The sequence below is a fragment of the Lissotriton vulgaris genome, chromosome 9, assembly GCF_964263255.1.
Source record: "Lissotriton vulgaris chromosome 9, aLisVul1.2, whole genome shotgun sequence".
NCBI classification, from domain to species: Eukaryota; Metazoa; Chordata; class Amphibia; order Caudata; family Salamandridae; genus Lissotriton; species Lissotriton vulgaris.
The window spans coordinates 940,353,024-940,372,858 of NC_141697.1; the positions used below are offsets into that span (position 1 = coordinate 940,353,024).

Here is a 19,835-nt window from a genome sequence, read left to right on the forward strand (position 1 = left end):
AAGACATAATATATCGTTAAGTGCTGGTGATGTTCCCACACCTCCAGCTGGAATTCGACATGAACAAGACGCAACACTTTCAGTATTTGCAACTGATGCATGCCTGGTTGACGCAACATATTGACGTGGAGGGCCTCATGGAGTATTTCCCGTTAGAAGGGTGATTTTTGATGGGTGACATTGGAGAGAGAGCAGTGTCCTGGACGTATCGGACGATCATGAATAATACACCTGACCCATTACGTAAGCTGAGACTACACTGGGAGGCGGATCTGGGAGATATGGAAGATTTGGACTGGGAAATGGCCCTGATGCACCAGAGGGAGGTGGCCATAAAATTGTGGCTGCGATTGATCCAGTTTAAATACTTACATAGAATGTATTATGACAGAGCCCGACTGCATAAGATGGGTAGAGCGGAGTCCCCCAATTGCCTGAAATGTAAGAACATGAAAGAGACCTTCTTTCACACTATTTTGGGATGCACACATGCTCAGCGATACTGGGGCACCCTCTTGAAAGAACTGGAGCTTATACTGCATGAATCCATACCTCCTGACCCTTTGTTTATTTTGCTGGGCATACCCACGGAGATCGATCTCCCCAAAGTAAAGCTGGTGCTGTTCCAACCGGGTCTGGTAGTAGCCAAAGGAGACATGGCGAGGAATTGGGGGCAGATACTAATCCAACACTGGAGGAATGGCGGAGGGGGATGGACATGTATATGTTGGGGAAGAAGACGACATACAAGGCAAGGGGGTGCCCCAAAAAGTTTTGAAAATATGGAAGCCATGGTTGACCTACTATGGTCTGATGCTCACGGATTCGCAGTAGATCAGGGAAGGGCAAAATACCAGGGAGAAGGGGAGAGATAAAGAGGGATCCCGTTGGCAGACATTATTTGTTGTTGTTGATTGTCTATGTACTAGTATTCTCTGACCTTGCTGTATCTGTAATGAACACGGAAACCAGATGTTCTGTATACCTGATGTGGTTTTACAATGTGTTAATGAAAATGCAAATAAATACATTCCAAAAAAGAAAAATTACATTTGGAGTATATTCTGATGCTCCTTTGATTTAAAAAAAAATCTCAGGAGTGTATTTAAGCGTACTGAAATGTGAGGTATATGTACCCATATAACTTTTTTAGGTTTTTTCGTAGTGAATTCTTTTTTGACCATGAAGAAATTAATGCCCTTAGTCCTCATTAAATATGGCAGCGTTCCCTACCAATTCCAACCCTAGAAACACACATACTACTGTCCTGATAAGTGCAAATTTGCATTTCTTTCAGGGTAGTGCACTATCTATGAAGTGTTGGCTAACACTCCCAAATAATCTCTCTTGCGGGCTTCAAGCAACATTTATAGGCTCAACAAAGAAGCACACAACCACCACCCCCACTAAATTTGAGAATACTGAAATTCCATTTGCAAGGCACGGCTAAAATTCTGGGCTTGCCTTCAAAATTAGGTTTTTTTTTCCAACCAAGGTGAATTTGAGAGTGCAAACATTTTAGAACCAGATACATTATGAGCACCATAAACTTTTACTAGCACCCCATGCTGTTGACAGACTAGACATTATAGATGTATGGGCAACCTCCAGCTTGAACATGATATAGTGTGTATTTTCATTGTTTAATTTTACGACCACAAAATCTACCCTAATTTGTATGACAGTTGATTGCATCCTTGCGTATCCCAAACTAAGGGCCCGATTTAGAGTTTGGCGGATGGTTTATTACATCACAAAATGACGGATTCTGTCTGCCTTAATTACAAGTGCATTCTATGGTATGTCATTTGTAATTAAGCGGAAGGGATATCTGCTGCATTTGAGACGGGGAACCCACCAGACAAACTTCAGATCAGGCCCTTTTTCTTACCTTTTGCAACAGAAAAGAACGAAGTCAAGGTTATCATCTCATAGAGCACGTTGTTCCCTGATGCAGAAACTGTAGTCACCTTGTACAGTGGCCCCTTATTCTCAGCAATGGCGGCAGCTGCGGTGATGGGCCTAGAGTCAATTAAAAAACAGAATTATATAGCTGCTGAAAATGTTTACAGCCTATTACTTATTTTGTATTGTATTTATGGAATAAACCCCATTCTCTAATCCGGTGAAAAGTCTGTCACCTCAGCCATTGCTGCTTTGTAGAAGATGATGGGTGGAGAGGGAGTTGGACAGAGATGGTTTGCAGGCTTGATCCTACCCAACCTCCAGATGTAATCCTAGATTTTGGCTCCTAAACCATCAGACTGGGTAACCCTCACCTGCAGTGAGGTCTGCATATAATACTTGAGTGTGTATTTAAAATAAGGTACAAACACAATTATAAATGTTAGAATTGATTTGAAAGACAGCTTTTATTTATGACCATATTTCGAGCAGGTGCCATCTTGTTGTGTGTGTCTTTTTTCCTCTCTAAGATTCCTGTGTGTAGCATCTTCCAAATGGAGATAAACACCAAAATAGGCTCCTAAACAGCAACAGGTATGTTTAATCAATTATTTACAAGCTGTAGTTTCAAGTTTATTTTATTTATGTTAAGGAACTCTGAACATTTATGAAAGTCCCTTGTTAGTGGATCCAGGTGTATCCAATTTTTCTGGTGTGGAGTTTTTAAAATTCTATTACTGAAAGGAATATTGTGAGGCTAACAGAAACTATTAAATTACCACAGACCGCCAATCCAGAGAAAAAAACACCATGTGTATTAGATTTAAACCCTTCTATAGATGGATATTGATTTATGAATTAGTGCTTTGATCCTGAGGAGAATAATATTCAAGCTGATTTTTAAGAAAGGATTTCAGATTAGCTCCGATTCTTACAGTTACAAGTTACTAATAGACGTAATTGCCAATATATTTGCTAATTTTACTCTGCGTAAAATGCTGGCCTCGTTTTTCTCACAGTCAGTCATCAATTCCAAAGAGCAAGGGGGTTCCAGGAGAGATGGTCGATTATTGATCATTGTGTTGTATTATGGGAGGTTTCCCAGAGGGCCACAGAGCCGATCGGTTTGCAGTTTTGCTGTTTTGTGGATTTCAGGAAAGCCTTTGACTCAGGAGATAAGGCTACCATCTGGAAGACGTTACTGGAACATCTATTTGTGATTACTATCACTCATGTTACCACTTACGCAGCTTAGTTACTGTTTTAAGATCCTGCTTACCACGCAACCATGTGGGGTGACTTCTATTTGCAGATGTCTTGAAAATCCTCCATTTAATCCAAATTGGACTGTAGAGAAAAATCTGTACAATTATTGCACGATATATACATTTACAATTGTCCCTGATAACTCAAAAGTGTTCATTTTTGGGGATAAAAATTCTATATACACCTAGTGGCTAGATGGTACTAAAATGGAAAATAATATATATTAGTATTTGGAGTTCTGGTTTACAATATCTTTGGCAAGGGATAGACATTTTGGGGAAAAAAATGGATTCAATCAAACACATTGTTATCTGAGCTCAGAATGTTTAATAGTTTATTTGGCGCGTTTAGAATTAAATCTCTTTTAAATGTAATTGAGGGGAAAATTCTACCACAACTCTCATATGGCAATGAGTGATGGTTTTGGAGGACCATGGTGGTATTCAAGGTAGCAATCAAAAGCTTGCAAGGTCTTCCGTAGTAAAATCAGCCAGAAAGGAACTGGGGGTCTGTTCATGGGAACAGCAAGAATTGAAGCATTTGATCAATGTTAGGGAATGTGTGAAGCTGTCCAAGACGGAAATGTTCATGGGCCTTAGTTTCTGTGCAGTGTTCCCAAGCACTTGTAAGTTCTCGCTGTCTTTTGAAAAGAAAATTGTTGGATGTTCAAATATAGCAATTGTGGCTTTTATATGAATTGTAGATCTATGGAAAGCTATAATACAATCAGAGATTCAAGAGAAATCTCATAACTGGATTCTGATTATATTTCTACAATAAAATCAATGAGCTTTATATGGGCTTCACAGTACTAAGTAAAGTTTTTAGATATTTAAAACAATTTTCATGCCCAGGATGAGAAATAAATCTTCAAAGGAAGAACTGGAATTAAACTTCGGTGTGGCTAGATTAGTTTTATTTAGAGGGTGACTACTAAAGAAGCGTTTGCACATGTGCGATGTCATAAGGTTTCTCTCCTGTATTTGTTCTTGGATCGTCCTGTGTTGTTTGATATGTGTGCTGTTTATATTTAAAACCTGTATTTGGTAAGTATTGTATTAGACGTTGTTCACAAGCAATGATCTTTTAAGTTCAAATTATTAATCTTGATGTGAATGTGCGATATGGGCATTTTCAGTCACATTTTAATAAAGAAAGAAATTAAATTATATACATTTAATACACAATCTGGACTTTTAAAATTGTTCTTTTTAATCTTTTTTGGGCTTTGGCCTAACAAAGTCAAAACCGGAAAAAAAGAAAAGGAAAAATGTACTCTTTAAGTAATGTCATAATACACTTGCTTTTAAAATTGTGTGCACCTATGTGAGTAGGTGAACCATTTTTCCTTAAGTGATGTGAGTGTGTATGTGTGTGCGTGTGTGCGTGTGTGCAGATCTGCTGCTTTATACATATTCACCAAGCACCCACATACTTACTAAGTGTGTGCGAAATTTGCATTATGTAATTCCTGTTGACTATAAACTTTGATTGGTCCCCAATATGTGCTTCGATTTAGGGTCAATCAATTGTTTATTTCGGGAACTAGCCCATAAAACATGTCATTCATCGTAAAAAAATCACATAAAAGGTAATTGAACAATAAATATTTCTGCTTAAAATGTCCAACAATAAAATCTCTATTTATCCGGTTCTGATGAAAAGACAATTTAAAAAAAGTAGTGCAGCACTTATAGTGAGGCTTAAATTTGTTATATCAAATATTCCCAAACAACTTTGAATAAGATTAAAGTGCTGAGTGAAAACATGATACATGGTACCAGGCTAGTGTAAACATATTGACGTTGCAGCAAAACAACAATAAAAAGTAATAGTTCATGGGGACAATGCATACAATTTTCAGAACATACCGCCTGACTTTTTCCTGAGTAACCACGTTGCACAGAAATATCGGCCAATACCAAAGACTATGAGCGGACATACAAGGGACAAAAAAATAGCACGTGTCCGACATCCTCAATCGCGCAATTACAAAATGCGCAAGCTGCTGGTTTGGAACAATACATTTTCCAGCTGTTTGTAAATGTACTAACCAACAGTGTGCCCATCCTAAATTTTTTAGCAAAGTGTGGGCCTGGGGTGGTTGGGTCACATCCATATATAATTCCTTTGCAGGTTTAAAGGATATAAATTCTCCCACCAGCCCCCTTCCACCCCAGTTTTACAATAGTGTGCGATGATTATACTATTCCAGAAGGCAGTTTTTACAAAGCCCTTGGTGCTCGGGTTAATTGAGGAAGGGTTACTTCAATAGGCACTCAGGTCTAAATCATTAAGATGGAATTTACCGTGATCAAACCAAGGTGTAGGGTGTGTTTTACCCAAATTCAAAACTTCCTCTGCTGCCAACCTATAGTGATGTAACTCTGGGGTGGACCACAACCTAACTCAATATAAAAGGGGTTTCAGCAATGCCACACCATCAACCTTTTAAGCCCTATGTGGAAGAATAGTGGAGTGGTTGGGGTACTCTGCAGTAGACTGAATAGAGATCAACAATTATTTTCTTTGAGGATCAAACCTTTGATGTTTACGATCCCCCAAATTTTTGCCCGATAGAGTGCTGCAGCCTGGGCAATTGCCCTGCACACTTTAATAGCAGGGGAGGCAGATTTAGGGGTGGTTGCCTTAAACCTCTTTGTGCAAAGTTACTCAACTTTTTTTAATGTGGGATTTCCCGGTTCTGGTTTTGTCAATTCTAACCCACAAATAGTCAAATTTACCTACCATTTGCAGGGTCGACCCCTTCATTGCAAATCACCTCTGCAAATTCTGTGGTGGTTGAGTATTCTAATCTTAGACTTGGAGGTATTCACCTCCAAAAAAATGGATTTCACAAAACTCTGTATATTTGTTAAGCAGGTTTTGAAGCCCAGACCGGGTTCGAGAAAGCAGAAAGGTATCATCTGGAAAAAGCAGTGCAGAGATGGAACATCCACCCTACCTTGGGAAGCCGTGAACACATTCACTTAAATATTTACCAACATAATTTATTTACAATGAAAACAATGTTGGTGCAAGTATGCATCCTTGGCGCACCCCTCGTTTACCTGGTAAGCATAAAAGTGTCACATGAAGAGGGTCTGTCTATCTTTCGTGAATCAGCACTTCTACTGACTGACTTACGAAATTTGAATTAATAGTGTTTACAGCATTGCACATCATAGGCCAATCATTGTTTTCTCGCTTGCATTTTTTCATTAACACCTATAAGAAACTAGTATTTTCCTTACAGATAGATTTCTGACTGCACATTATCCTACCATTCCACGTGCAGTCGTTAAGTATGAGGTCGAACCCCCTCATCACAGGATAGAAAAACAGGAAGTAGGAGTAGATGTGTATAGCTCTGCTCATCCTGGAGGGGATATAAGACATAGTCCACCCATAATGCTTCAGGGTTTGTTTCCTGTCTTGTGACTAGGACAAGGATGTAGGAGTAAGATGATCCCTACCAGGCTTGGACCCCCCGTCAGTCACAACATTGGGAGGGTAAGTTTGGTGCTTTATTATGTATAAGATTTAGGAATGACCTGTGAATTTCCAAATATTCTTCATAGTATATGCACTCTGTATGCACCATGATAATATTGCACACTTTCTTTATTGTTTCAAAATCTAGCCCAATAAGTTGCTAAAGTGCTAAAGTGCACATACAGATTCCATGCCCCATCACTGTCATAACAAAACATTTTAAAGTGCTGCTATATGTGGTGTGTGAGTACCCAAACATGGGATCAGCCAAGCCTCCAGCTGAGCCGCTTGAAGTCTAGCCATAGAAAGTGATCAGGTGAACTGAGAGGTTGTAGGGACAAATATCCAAAAGCACTAAAAAGTAGAAATAAATAGTCTCTCCCTTCCATCCCAAAATTACAGAACACTGAGTAAACACAACAAGTTTGGAAATGGTGGGAAAGAAAGAAAAGAATACACAATAATCTCAGAACATTGTGCTAAATTAGCCAGCCACAGACATTTCGAGCACCCTATCACTGCCAATTCTTTTAAATAGAAATCTTAGCAAGATTAAAGCGTCCTTACGTAAATTTGATCACATTGTTGTAAACTGGTAGTACAACCACGTTGAGGGTCCCGCTGCAGCTTTTTAAGTTGCCGTCTGTCACGGTTATTGACAGCTTGAAATTCTAAGGAAAAGCAAACCAAGAGTTGGATCTAAATCTTATTGGAGGCAGGAGGTCATATGTTATTGAACCAATGTATTTTACCACTGTTCTTATAAGTACACTTAAGCCTGATGCACAGTAGCACACAATGACTGACCAAGGAATGTGTAAATTTGCTCATGTGGACTGGGGTGCAGGTGCTAGTCCTGACTTGCCCTTTTTATCCCAGGCATTGTCCTTGCTACCTTCTGTGTCTACGTGAGAGTCAAATAAATACTGTGGATGGTAAAACGAATTTAAAACTTTTCTATCTCTTTGAAGGTACTCTCTACATTATAAGGGCTCTGATGCAGAGATAGAAGCTAAGCCAATAAGTCAGAATACTTGTATACTCAGAAAACTGAAATGGGTTCATTACATTAAGTCTTCACTGTTCAACACCCTTTTAGGGGACACAAAATGCTTTACACAACCTTTGTAAATTAAAACAAATATATATATAAATGTTAAAGTACACCCTGCCCTACATAATAAGCATATTGCAAGTCACCGAAGAGTTCCCTTCCAATATAGAGGAACAAGGCCGAAGGTGAATTCCTTTATAAGTTTCTGGAACTCTGAGTTGACATGCAATATTCTTATCATGTAATGCAGGAGGTATTTTAGCCCATATAATGCATGTTCACAACATCACCTTTCCCACAAACCACTTTAAACCTTGCTGTGTAGCTTTTTCATTTGAAAAAGAGAGTATATTTGCAAACATGAAGAATAGAAATAGAACTTCTAGTGCTAAATTAAGCAAATCAAACACCTTAGATATTTCTTGCAAAATTATGTTAGAAACAATTCAATACATGGCAGTTTAAAAAAAGCTTCAGTAGTTTAGAATGTGTGGAAACATACAGAAAGATTCTAACTTTTCTATAATTATCTAAGGAATGCAAAAAAATATTACGTTCTTTCTGCTAGTCACTTTAAGCTAGAAAAACAGAGAAGAAGAAAGTAACATTTCCTTTTCGTTGCTTTAAACAGATGCTCAGTGACCTGAACTGGCTTTCACAGACTGTTAGGTCATTATTTCATAAGCTGTCATTAAACCTGATCACTTCTGAGGTCTGATAATGGATCTCAAAATCTGCTTTTGTCTTTCCATGCATGGAACCCCAAACGTCAAATCCCAGTCTTGATTTGTTGTTTTCCCTCTTAGCATCTTTGAATACTCCATGTGATCATGAACCTCAGTACATGCTGTATTGTCACTACATATTAAGTCCCCGTTTAACTCACATTAAAGTTTTTGAGCACTCAGTCACATTTGAAATGACACACAGGGCTCTGGCAGTTAGAAATGATGATACGAGCTGCAAAATATTTATTTGGGGCGTATATTCCACAAAGGGGGACTGACGACTCAGTGGTGTCTTATGTACTTTTTATAAAATATAAAGATCTTGCCTAGTTTAACCTTCCAAGGAATAGTGCATGCTGTTTGGCCATGACAGAGTGTCACTTACCTTAAACAAGCATATTCAGGCTAGAACCACGGGACACAAGAACACATCTAATGCCTATGTGTTATTTGAGAAAATGAGGGTCTGTGGTAGTGTTGGAGACTGAAATAGCCCACAATTTATTCAGAAATTCAGAAAATTAATGATGTTAGTAGCTCTCCTGGGACTGGCCTTCCTACACAGTAAGTTGATCTGATATGAACAGTGTAAGAGCAGATAGTATTCTCAACGGTTATTGGGTAAAAGTACTACAACATGGGGTGAAAGTTTCATCCATGGAATTTATTGGCTATATTCTTTTTAACAAGCATAGCACAATTCATTAAAGACATCAATGCTCAAAAAGCGATCAGCCAACGTTTGTTTCACATGGCACCGTAGGAACATATGATCTATAGCATTCTGAGGGCAGTTTGAAAAAAAGGTTGACGATATTTTTAAGAGGTTAGGAATGGATACTGTGGCGTAGTACACTTGTGTGGTTGTGGTGGCACCATAACATACTGAGAACATTTTAGGGTACTCTGCATGAGTGGATGTGCCATTAATAAGGGGAGAATACAAATATGCCTGTATGAAAACTGTGAGAAATTGGGTCCTTGATTGGCTGGGGTGTGAACCCTGGTCAAGCAACAGCCACAAACCCTTGCAGGGTAAACCACGAAAAAGTCAGCATTTTCAAACTTGTAATGAGAAATCCGACTTTACTATTAGAGAGGGTTTATCATTACAATTTCATAGATACTAAGCACGAGATATCTACTTGATCCCAATTAAGAATTACAGATTGTGAAATGTAATAAGGAGTCCCTGATGTTATTCTATTGGAGGGGTGGATCTCACAGTAGTGAAAAACGAATTAGGGAGTTTTCACTACCAAGACATGTAAAACTTAACAGTACATGTCCAACCTTTTACATTACACAACTCCCTGCCCTATGGGCTAGCTAGGGCCTACCTTAGGGGTGACATATATGTAATAAAAGGGGATTTTAAGGCTTGGCAAGGGGGGTTTTAAATGCTGCCTCCACTGTGAAACAAGTATTGACTTGTAAGCAGACGCTCCGTATGTCACCGAATGTGTGGCCCCCGGGGTAGCTCCGAGTTTTCAGTTGCTCTGTCGGCAATGCATAATGGGACACACTATCCTGGTCTCTGCCAGGTGCACTTCATGTAAGGTGAGCCGTGGCACAAACAGGTACAGTGCATCCAATTTTGACACAGGCCCATAGGTATGCTTGTTAATAAAGAGATGTGTTATTGATATTAAGGCTAGACAATGCAGAAAGGTTATCGATTTATGTAATGTGTTCCTCATTCTGTTGTCTGAGTTACTAGTGACTAGCTACTTTTCAATGATTTGAGTCCTATGTTAGAAGATGTGATTTCTTATGCCGTCATAACAAAGCCATGGAAAATTTAGTGTCATTTCAATTGCCATCTTCATCATGCTAATTAGTGATCTTGAAGCATGAAAAATCCTACTTATTTTTGGACACAGGCGTTGACAAGTATGGAGCAATAACTTATTGATACTGTGCTCCTCCCAGTCTGTTCTGGCTCTCTGTCTAGTGAACCATGTTCTTGAGTCAGGGGACAGACACAAAGGGAGTGAGAAAGAACAAGAGAATGAAAAGAGAGAGGAGAAAGGTAGAATGAGAAAAGAGAGAGAAAAAAACAAGAGTCTGACAGAGTGAAGCAAAAGATAAAGAGGAAAAGAGTGACAGGAAAAGAGACATAGATAGACTCTTAGGTCCTTACTTAGAGTATGACGGATGGAGTTTTTTTTCCCTCTACATCACCAGGAGTTTGTTTACGGTGGTGACAAAGAGGTAAAAAAGCATTACACAGTCCACTCTAAAAAGGATGGATGGTTGATGTCCTCCCTCCCACGGCCCCTACTCCATCGGTCTCTCGGAAGAAGTATTCCACAGACAGAGCCCACGGGGTCTCTGTTGATGAAATACTAAAGATCAGCTGGTCTCTAAATGAGACAGGCAGACCTATTGTGTTTGCGACAAAGTACCTGTCCGCCAAAATTTAAACCAGGCCCTTAGTCTGGTGGTCTTTTCTGGGGTTCTACAGTAACCGTTATTAACCTCCTATTCTGCACTTTCTTCCTCTCACAAGAGATAGGAGTGACGAAATCCCTTTGCCTGAAATATGAAAGATGGGCATAGTTCAGAGAGTCAGGATTTAAAAAAAAATTTAAGACCTCTATACACCGATGAACAATAAACATTAAAACCTAGGCTTGACTGGGAACTAACATCTGACCTAAAATTATTTTTCATATTAGCCCCAGATTGCACAGATTGAGCAGACATGTCTGATCCTCCCCCTACCTCTAAGGATTCTTTTTCGAACTAAGCAAAATAGGGGCATATGTAGGTAATTTCCATTTAGCGATTCCCAAATAGCGATTTTTAAGGAATCGCTATTTAAGAATAGCAAAATGGAATGTAGGTAATAAATCGCAATTTTTTTGCGAACTAAGCAAAATAGGGGCATATGTAGGTAATTTCCATTTAGCAATTCCCAAATAGCGATTTTTAAGGAATCGCTATTTAAGAATAGCAAAATGGAATGTAGGTAATAAATCGCAATTTTTTTGCGAATCTCTAACATTCCTTAATTGCGATTAGCAAATTGCGAATCGCAATTAAGGAATGAGTATCCTATTCATTCCTATGGGCTAAGAGGCCCATAGGAATGAATGGGGATACCTTCTCAAATTGCGATTTTCTATGAGAAAATTGCAATTTTTAGAATCACAATTCCAAGGGTGCCAGGGTGTCCAAAGGACACCTGTTGCACCCCTGGAATGTGCCTCGAAGTACATGTGGCGCATACACCTGCCCTAAGGACATGTCTGTGCGCCACATGGTACTTTGAATTTTTTCAAAAATAGCATTTTGAAAGGAAATCGCAAAATATCATCTACTTGGAGTAGGTGGTATTTTGCGATTCCTTAAGTCACAATCGCATTTCAAAATTCACTCCTACATAGCATTTAAGGAATCGCAAAATTGCGATTCCTTAAATGCTTGAGTAAAATAAGGAATCGCAATTTTTGTGATTCCTTATTTTGCTAATATGCACCTACATACCAAAGCACCGTTTGCGATTCACAAACGCCGGAATTTTGCGAATTGCAAACGCCTACATACATATGCCCCATAGTGCATATTAGAGCAACATTTTTAAACTATATAGCCACAGATTTTAAGTTAAGGGCAATTGTAAAGCACAAATAATATAATTTGAACTATTTATAGTTCTGGCACAATGGTCATGAAGCAAATCATGTATGCTCCAGTGGATGTCGATGCCATTTTTCAAAGCTAAATAACTTAAAAAATGTGGCAAGACATTATGCTGATAATTGTTCCTGTGCCAGTAGATAGCCCATCAATTTATTTTTCTCCTAGAAAATAAAGAACGGTCAAAAGTTTCTCAAGCATTCCAAACTTATGTATGGCGTTGATACTGTTTGGTGCTGCAAACAGGGGGTCCTATTCACAGAACTAACTTAAGACAAAATCCTAAACTTACTACTTTTGGTATTCAGAGAAGTTAGGATTTTGTCTTAAGTTTGTCTTAAGATAGATTTAAGACAGACTTAAGACAAAATCCTAACTTAAGTGTGTCTTAAGTCTGTCTTAAGACAAACTTAAGACAAAATCCTAACTTCTGTGAATACCAAAAGTAGTAAGTTTAGGATTTTGTCTTAAGTTAGTTCTGTGAATCGGGCCCAGTGTGTTGCCCTGTCTCCTCCTTGTTCCTTTGGAGGGATGCAGGTAGAAACGAACAAGGAGCCTAGTATAACATTGCACCTGAACTGATTAACCTCTGATTTAAAAGAAGGGTTCAGCATTTTTACTAATTAACCATTAGCCAGTCCCTACAGATTTCAACACAGCGGGAGGGGAGTTTTGTCTTCGTGCCTGTTCCGTTCTTGGTTTTGCCATCCTGGAGCCAGAACTGGTAAATCACAAATCAGTACCTCTAAAATGAAACTAGCGCTGAGGTTCTGGGTGAGCATAATACACATTTAGACAGAAAAGTTGTACAAAGTTCCCAAGTGCGCGACTTTACGAATTTGCAAACTTATCAATTAAGCAAAATCTCTCCTGTAGATTAATTCTCCTGCTAAAGATACAAAAGGTTTTGCAGGCAAATTCTCCTTCAAATGTAGGTGTTTAGTAAAGCTACTGAAGACAGTCCCATCTTAGACAGGTGCGGGCGACCAGGGCCGGTTTAGAAATACCGTATGGGTTTTAAAAATCTGTTGCAGAGTTCCTTGTATGTCCAGCAGTTTTCAGGCAACATTAAAAATGTCAAGGTAACTGGAGTGGTTAATGTAAATGCTGGAGAGAGGTAAAGTTGTGTCTAGTGGCATGTTTGACTCATAAAGTTGTGCCGATTGTTAATATTCCTGCTGAAAATAATGTGTACCATGCAGAGCACGGAACTGTATTTTATGTGAATAACTCATTGAGTTGCAGCTTTTGTCACAGACATCCTTTGGGGAGTTGCAGTTTATAAATTACAATCCTATTATAGCACAGTGGCCTATGAACTTAGTAGTAAAGCCAACCACTGTGGAATGTTTTAAATCCTGAGTTTGTGTTTCTCCAGACCAAATACTCTTAAAATATACTGCCTACTAGTATGAATGAAATGTTATTCCTACACCTTGTAATCCTTGTATTCTTAAGCAACATTTCCTATAGACTGATCTACAAACGTATGATTCATTGTCTCTGTATGATGTGTGTTGGATGTAAAGTGCTCTGACACCCTACACTGGTTTGAGAAGGACTGTAAAACAAATTAAATGCACGTGAGAAAGGGGCTATGAAGAGATAAGGGGCTCTTTTGCAGAGTCATATGGAAGAAATCCATGGAGAAGGAGGCCATGGGAGGGGGGCACCAAAAAAGAGTTCTGCAACAGGTAGCACCAGCACTAAAGCTGGCCATGTAAGCCACGATCAGTAGCAGAGTTAGTTACATGTCAGTCCAGGGCTACTGTTGGGGAGGAAATCAAACGTGAAGAAATTACGCTACAGTAGACATCAGTAGAAAGCGATACAAAATGATACGTGGTGAAAGAGCAGTGCATGCCCAAATCCCATGCTGATGCAAGAGACATGAAGAGTTCAATAGAAAAAAGAGTGCATGACCAGCAAGGTCTTAGTTAAAAGAAAACCTGTGTTTGTAAGCCTAAAGGAAGTTATGGTCTCAGCACACAAGCACGTATTCTGTAGTCCCAGTAAATTGAAAACATGATTGAAGAATGGGAGCAGGAGATTGAATTAGGCAAGAGCATACAGTATCCGATAAAAACTCTTGGTAGCAGAACAATAAAAAACACACGCAAATACACATGCATTCAAAAGAAGTAAATAAATGGTTTGTTAAACATAGTTAGAATTACAAAAAAAGAATGTGTATAAAAAAGGTCAGGAGTTTAGGGACACAGGTGAAGTGATGTTTTGTAACGAATATGTTACTGCTAAGTAACCTATTATTTGACCTTTTGCAATAAGCAATGTTCAGGTTGCTATTTAAGTGCCTGCCTGTGAAGCAGCAAATTGAGACCAACTGTTTACCTGTGTGGAGATAGCTACTCTCCCTCCCCCAACAGTAAACCTGCTTTTGCCTTGCCAAGGGGAGTCTTGTCTTTTTGTTTATCTTAAGTTACCCTGCAACACATCTGAGTGTCACTTTAGGAACTCAGAAAGGCAAGTTAGGTGGTTAGCCTCATATGTGGCACATCTGTCAGGAGGACTCAGACAAATACAGTCAGACTGAGGCATGTGGTGGAATCAAGACTACGCAGCCCTGGTATATGGCAGTCCTGAATTTCATCAAAACCAGCTGCGAACTTCTGAAAAAAACTTTGGGCACTGCCAGTTATTATTTTATAAATGAAGAACTGGACTATACATACCCATTTCTTAAACTTGTGCTATTTTTCTCTTATTAGGTGTAAAAGGTCATAATGGCCATGTCTACAAAGGCCTTACGACTGAACCTGCACACGCTCACAGCCAGCTCTTGTTTCCCTTCGCCTTCCTGTTTCTTAGCTGTTCGCATCTCTACTTGGTGTATTATCTTTACAGATTGGGTTGGGAGTGCTGGGACTCTCGATGGATCCAATCGTTCAGCTTGAAAGGATCATGGTGCAATACCATACTCATCTTCGCCTTGATTGTCATTGTCTTATGAACATATTTAGAACTCTGGACAGTGGCTGTCAAACAGGTGGAATTCTGGCTTTTAACTACATTTTGTTTGTAGGGAACCTTGAGCTGAAACCCCCAATGGTAAAAACAAAACTACAAGTCCCAGAATGCAACATTCGTTTGGTTGAAATGCCATGACTCTAATGGTGTTACACATGGCATACAGCCAGTTGCCAGCTGTGAACGGAACATCAAGTAAGTCGCATATTTGAAATTTCTGTCTTTTGCTTTCTAACTCATGAGCAGGAAATCAGATAGCATGGAAACTCAAGAGCATGAAACAAGCATTTACTGAGTATTCCCTTTGTTAAGAAAAAAAACGGGCCACATATGATGTAAATGTAAGTTGTAAAACAAAAGGCCACTTGTTATTCCGAGCAGTGCCCTCTTACTTAAGGATTTGTGCCTGTTAGTCCTTGTGCAAAGTTTCTGGGGAGGTGAGAAGTCATTGACCCCCTAAGCTCAGCATTTGGTGGATATAGAAAACAAGACTGACCGTGTCCAGTGCAACTCGGAATCCAGTACAAGCACATAACACAGAACAGAACATGCGGGTATAAAACCACATAAAGATCCCATCCCACCATTGGAGGAATTGGACTGGAGGGCCCCGCAGTTACATTTCAGTTCAGATTAGTCTGAAACCGAAAGACTAAGGGCCATATGTAGGTAACATGGAAATACCGATTCCTAAATGCCGAATTTTACTGATTCGGTATTTAGGAATCAGTATTTCAGATGTAGGGAAGAATTCGGTAAAAAATAACGAATTCTTAACATTCGTTATTACCGAATCTGCAATTGAGATTCGGTAATAACGAATACCTACCCATTCATTCCTATGGGCTTGGAGGCCCATAGGAATGAATGTGAAGACATTCTGTATTACCGATTCGGTAATACCGAATCAGTAATACCGGGAGGTACTTCAAGGGTGCCAGGGTGTCCAAAGAACACCCTGTTGCACCCCTGAAATGTGCATGTGTGCACATGTGGCACACATGCATGCCCTAAGGGCATGGATGTGTGCCACATGGCACAAAAAAAAGAGCAAGAAAGAGTTTATTTTTTAAGGAATTTGATAATTACCACCAACGTGAAGTTGGTGGTAATTTCCGATTATTTAAGGCCCAAAAGCACTCTTTTATGTGCTTTCTACATTGCATTTAAGGAATCGGTATTATCGATTCCTTAAATGCAAGGCCATAAGGAATCGGTATTAAGGAATCGGTATTTACCGATTCCTTAATACCGAATCCTCCCAACATCACAAATGCCTAAATACTGGTTGGTAACGGTGAAATTTAACGAATTTCACTGTTACCGACCGGTATTGGGCCACCTACATATGGCCCAAAGACCCCCTAAGGGGAGGCAGTTCTATTCTCCCACCATGTCAGGCAAACCCTCCCCACTTCTTCTTGTTCCCTTATCAGATACATGTGGCCCAAGCAGGATCTTTCGGACAAGGCAAAACACACTTCTTCAAATAGGTTTCCAAGTGTGTATCTAGTAAGCTCAGGCAAGTACAGGACTGATCACAGCAGAATTATTTGGTGAATAGCAAACAAATGTTTGGGCTGGCCAGGCCCGTCCGTGTCAATGGCTGGTGATAGATTGTAATTTTCCTGCTAATGATGTTGTACATATGTTAGCCTAATGTGTCATAAATTAATATGCAGTTACAGCCTATTATTCATGTGCTGCAACCCACTGAGCTATTTTTCTTTATATGCAAGCTTCATTTGGATAGAACTGTTTCTGTAATGGTTAAGCTTTTGTCTTATTTTTGCCTTCTAAGTTAGAAGACTTGCTGTAGTACATTGCCTTCTATCTGTTAGGGTCCCATTGTTGATAATTTTGTATACTTTCTTATAATAACGAGAAGCTTGCCTATGACAGGCAGATTTCTAATGCTGACATTTGCTCTGCAGTTCCAATGTCTCATGGTACAGTTTTCCCCCCTCCCTTATGAGCAGAAAGTCCCTGTTTCAGCATTTCTTTCCTCAGAGCTTCGGCTCTGTGTCCTTGAGGGGTGATAACACTGTTGCCTTCGCAGGTGCAGATGCCTCATGTATGAGGTAATTATTCTCCCTCTGCTGAGCCCAGTACTTTTCCAGTCTGGGTGTGGTTTTACGCCGCCATGCTATGTTATATTGTATTGCTGTGAGGAGAGTCCTCAGTCCTCTCGATGCACTCTCTGGGGTGTAGAACTGACAGGGCCCATCTGCAGATGAATATTATTTAAATAAATAGGTGTCTAATTCTTCTCCACTGCCTGGCTGGATTATTTAATTGTTAGTGATAGATGAGTGAGGTAAGTCGCTCAGGTGGATTTGAGCCACACTTATCAGATCGCGCCCGAGCAGGCACTCCGCGATAAGGATCTTTCTCACCCGTAGGTGGGTAGCAGAAGGCCGGAGACCCTCTGGTCGGCACGGTGGGTCTGGGTACCCACTTTGATGCCGAGCTTGGTTCTCGCAGCGCTGCCCCACCCTGCTGATCAGGAGAGGTCCCGGTTTATGATCCTGCGCCGGGGTCCAGAAGGCGGAACTTTGGAGCTGACCGTGTTGGTCCCAGCAGCCGGCGGTGGAGAACAGTGGATGTCGGGTTCCGCGAACAGGAGGTGAGTGGTCCGACTGGTTATTGAAGGAGCTAGGGTGCTCCGGGGACTAGTGTGTCCCCAGTGGTTAAGAGACCGGTGTGTCTCTAGTGGTAAAGGAGCCGGTGCGCTCCTGGGGCTAGTGTGCTCCGGGGAACTCAGAGTGCGAGTGGTGCTCTGACAGACTTAATGGAGGTTGGGAGGACATTTGTTTTTGGTCATCCGACCGGGTGGTACTGTGGTGGAGGCGTGGCTCATTGCGGGTAGGCTCCGGAACTCACCCCGAACCCCTAGGGTGGAGGTTCGGCGGGACTGGGTCCTGGGTCCCCTGTGGTAAAGTGCGCAGCGGTCTTTAGTGCCACCCGGGTGGCGGATGTGTTCTCCATCCTCAGAACAGTTAGTGTACTGTTCGGTCTGCGGTAGGGTCCAGGTTCCCCAGGACTTGGTCGACGGGCCTTGTCCCATTATGGTAACACGTGTTTGGCAGGGACTTAATGCATAGGATGTATGTGCGTGGGCGAATGTAAGTGGTTGTGTGTGGAGATAGTTGCTTGGTCTTTTGTGTCCGGGTATGTGTGGGTTCCTTGGCGGTATCTGATTGAGTGAGTTTGGTGGCGTTTGATTGAGGGTGCAAGATGCCGCGTTTCAGTAAGTTGCAATGTTTTAGGTTTTGCTGCAGTTCAACTGATGTCAGATTGGCCGAGAGCCAACCCGCTCCTGTAAAAGACTCTTTTAATTCTAAGATGTATGTGAATATGGATTTATCCTGATTTTGTTTAATATTTTGATGCAGTTAAGATAGATTACTTACAGGAGAGACTGTTCGCTATGTACAGCTGTCAGAGTATGTTTAATTCCTAAGGTTGTGGCAGAGAGAGGTTTAGCAAAGACAGATATGAGGACTTATGATAGCCTAGAATATGGACAGATCAACAGTTTAGCTTTAAAAGAAGACAAAATGTGTACATTTGAAATGTGCAAGGTGTTCCTATTTAAATGTGCTTGTAATGGCTCAGGGGGGCAATGTGAGCAGTGATTAAGAGGATTGGGTATGTATTTCATGAAGTGAGTGCATCTTTTGCATGAGTTAGTTTGTCTGGTCCTTGTGAGCTACCTGAGATGGTTGCGCCTGGCTATCAGTGTGTTTTTTTTATGTAGTGTAAAAGTGCATGCAGGGCTGTGCTCTATGAAAACAAATGTTGGTTTCTTTCATCCCCTTAATTTGTGAACAGTAGAAGATGAAGAAAAGAATTAGTATTTGATTACCAGTAATTAGAATGTAAATTAATAGAAATGTAGAAAGTGTGTAAAGTTAGGAGGAAGAGAAATGTATTTTTTAAAATATGGCATGTCGAAAAAGTTAGGAAAGGCTTCTTGGCTTTGTCAGCGCCTGAGCGTCGAGCACAGACTGCGAAGCAGATTTGGCCTTGGTGCTGAATGCCAGGGGGGGGCTAGGAAGGCTGGCGAGCAGCCCAGAATTCTTAGCTCTTGGAAGATGGTAAGTGTGAGATGCATTTTCTGAATGACAAAGGAAGACTTTGAAAATGAATTTGGGACTCTGGGCTGGCAAGGTTTACTATGACAGTGTGTGAATTCTATTCCGTTCTGGAAGGGTTAAATAGAAAAAAATAGAGAATGTGAGCAGGGCTATTGTGGAAGATTTAGACGAGCAGAGCAGCGGTGACCTTGTGTGATAACAGCATTCCAATGGGTTCGCAGAGCACAGACAGAAGATTATGGGGGGGGCTAGGAGGCCCAGCTATTGGCACGGACAGGCAAAGATACACAGTTGGAGCCATGTGAATTGTGAATTTAGAGCGAGTCTGCATAATTATTAGTACAAAATGCTGGTTTAGACTAAAGTATGAAGGAGTTGTTCAGAACACATGTGATTTAGTATCAGGAACAAACTTATGAATAATTCTCAACAGGTTATTTCATTTGGACAAGTCTGAAAAAAAGAAGGATTGTCTTGAGAAAAATTAATTTACCAGATATTTTGTTTCACTGTTGGTCCATGTCATGGTATACAGGTTTTCTATTTGAACAAATACTGAGTAGGGGGGGGGTCTCTGATGGGCATACTGATTAGTGTTTTTGCTAGTGGATCCCTAGTGGAGAGAACTGATCATGTGAGGGTAGGTATCTATTA

The 19,835-nt window shown here is 40.4% G+C and overlaps 1 protein-coding gene across 1 annotated transcript in view; it reads right to left on the reverse strand.

The window, feature by feature from the left end:
- Positions 1–19,835, reverse strand: part of LOC147692577 (cadherin-related family member 4-like) — a 422,868-nt gene that overhangs the window by 268,621 nt on the left and 134,412 nt on the right. Inside the window, exons 6-7 of the mRNA XM_086938792.1 lie at positions 7,234–7,337; positions 1,892–2,022 (exon numbers count right to left, since the gene is read on the reverse strand). Coding sequence (XP_086794918.1) covers positions 1,892–2,022; positions 7,234–7,337 — 235 coding nt within the window. The remainder of the gene's footprint in view (positions 1–1,891; positions 2,023–7,233; positions 7,338–19,835) is intronic.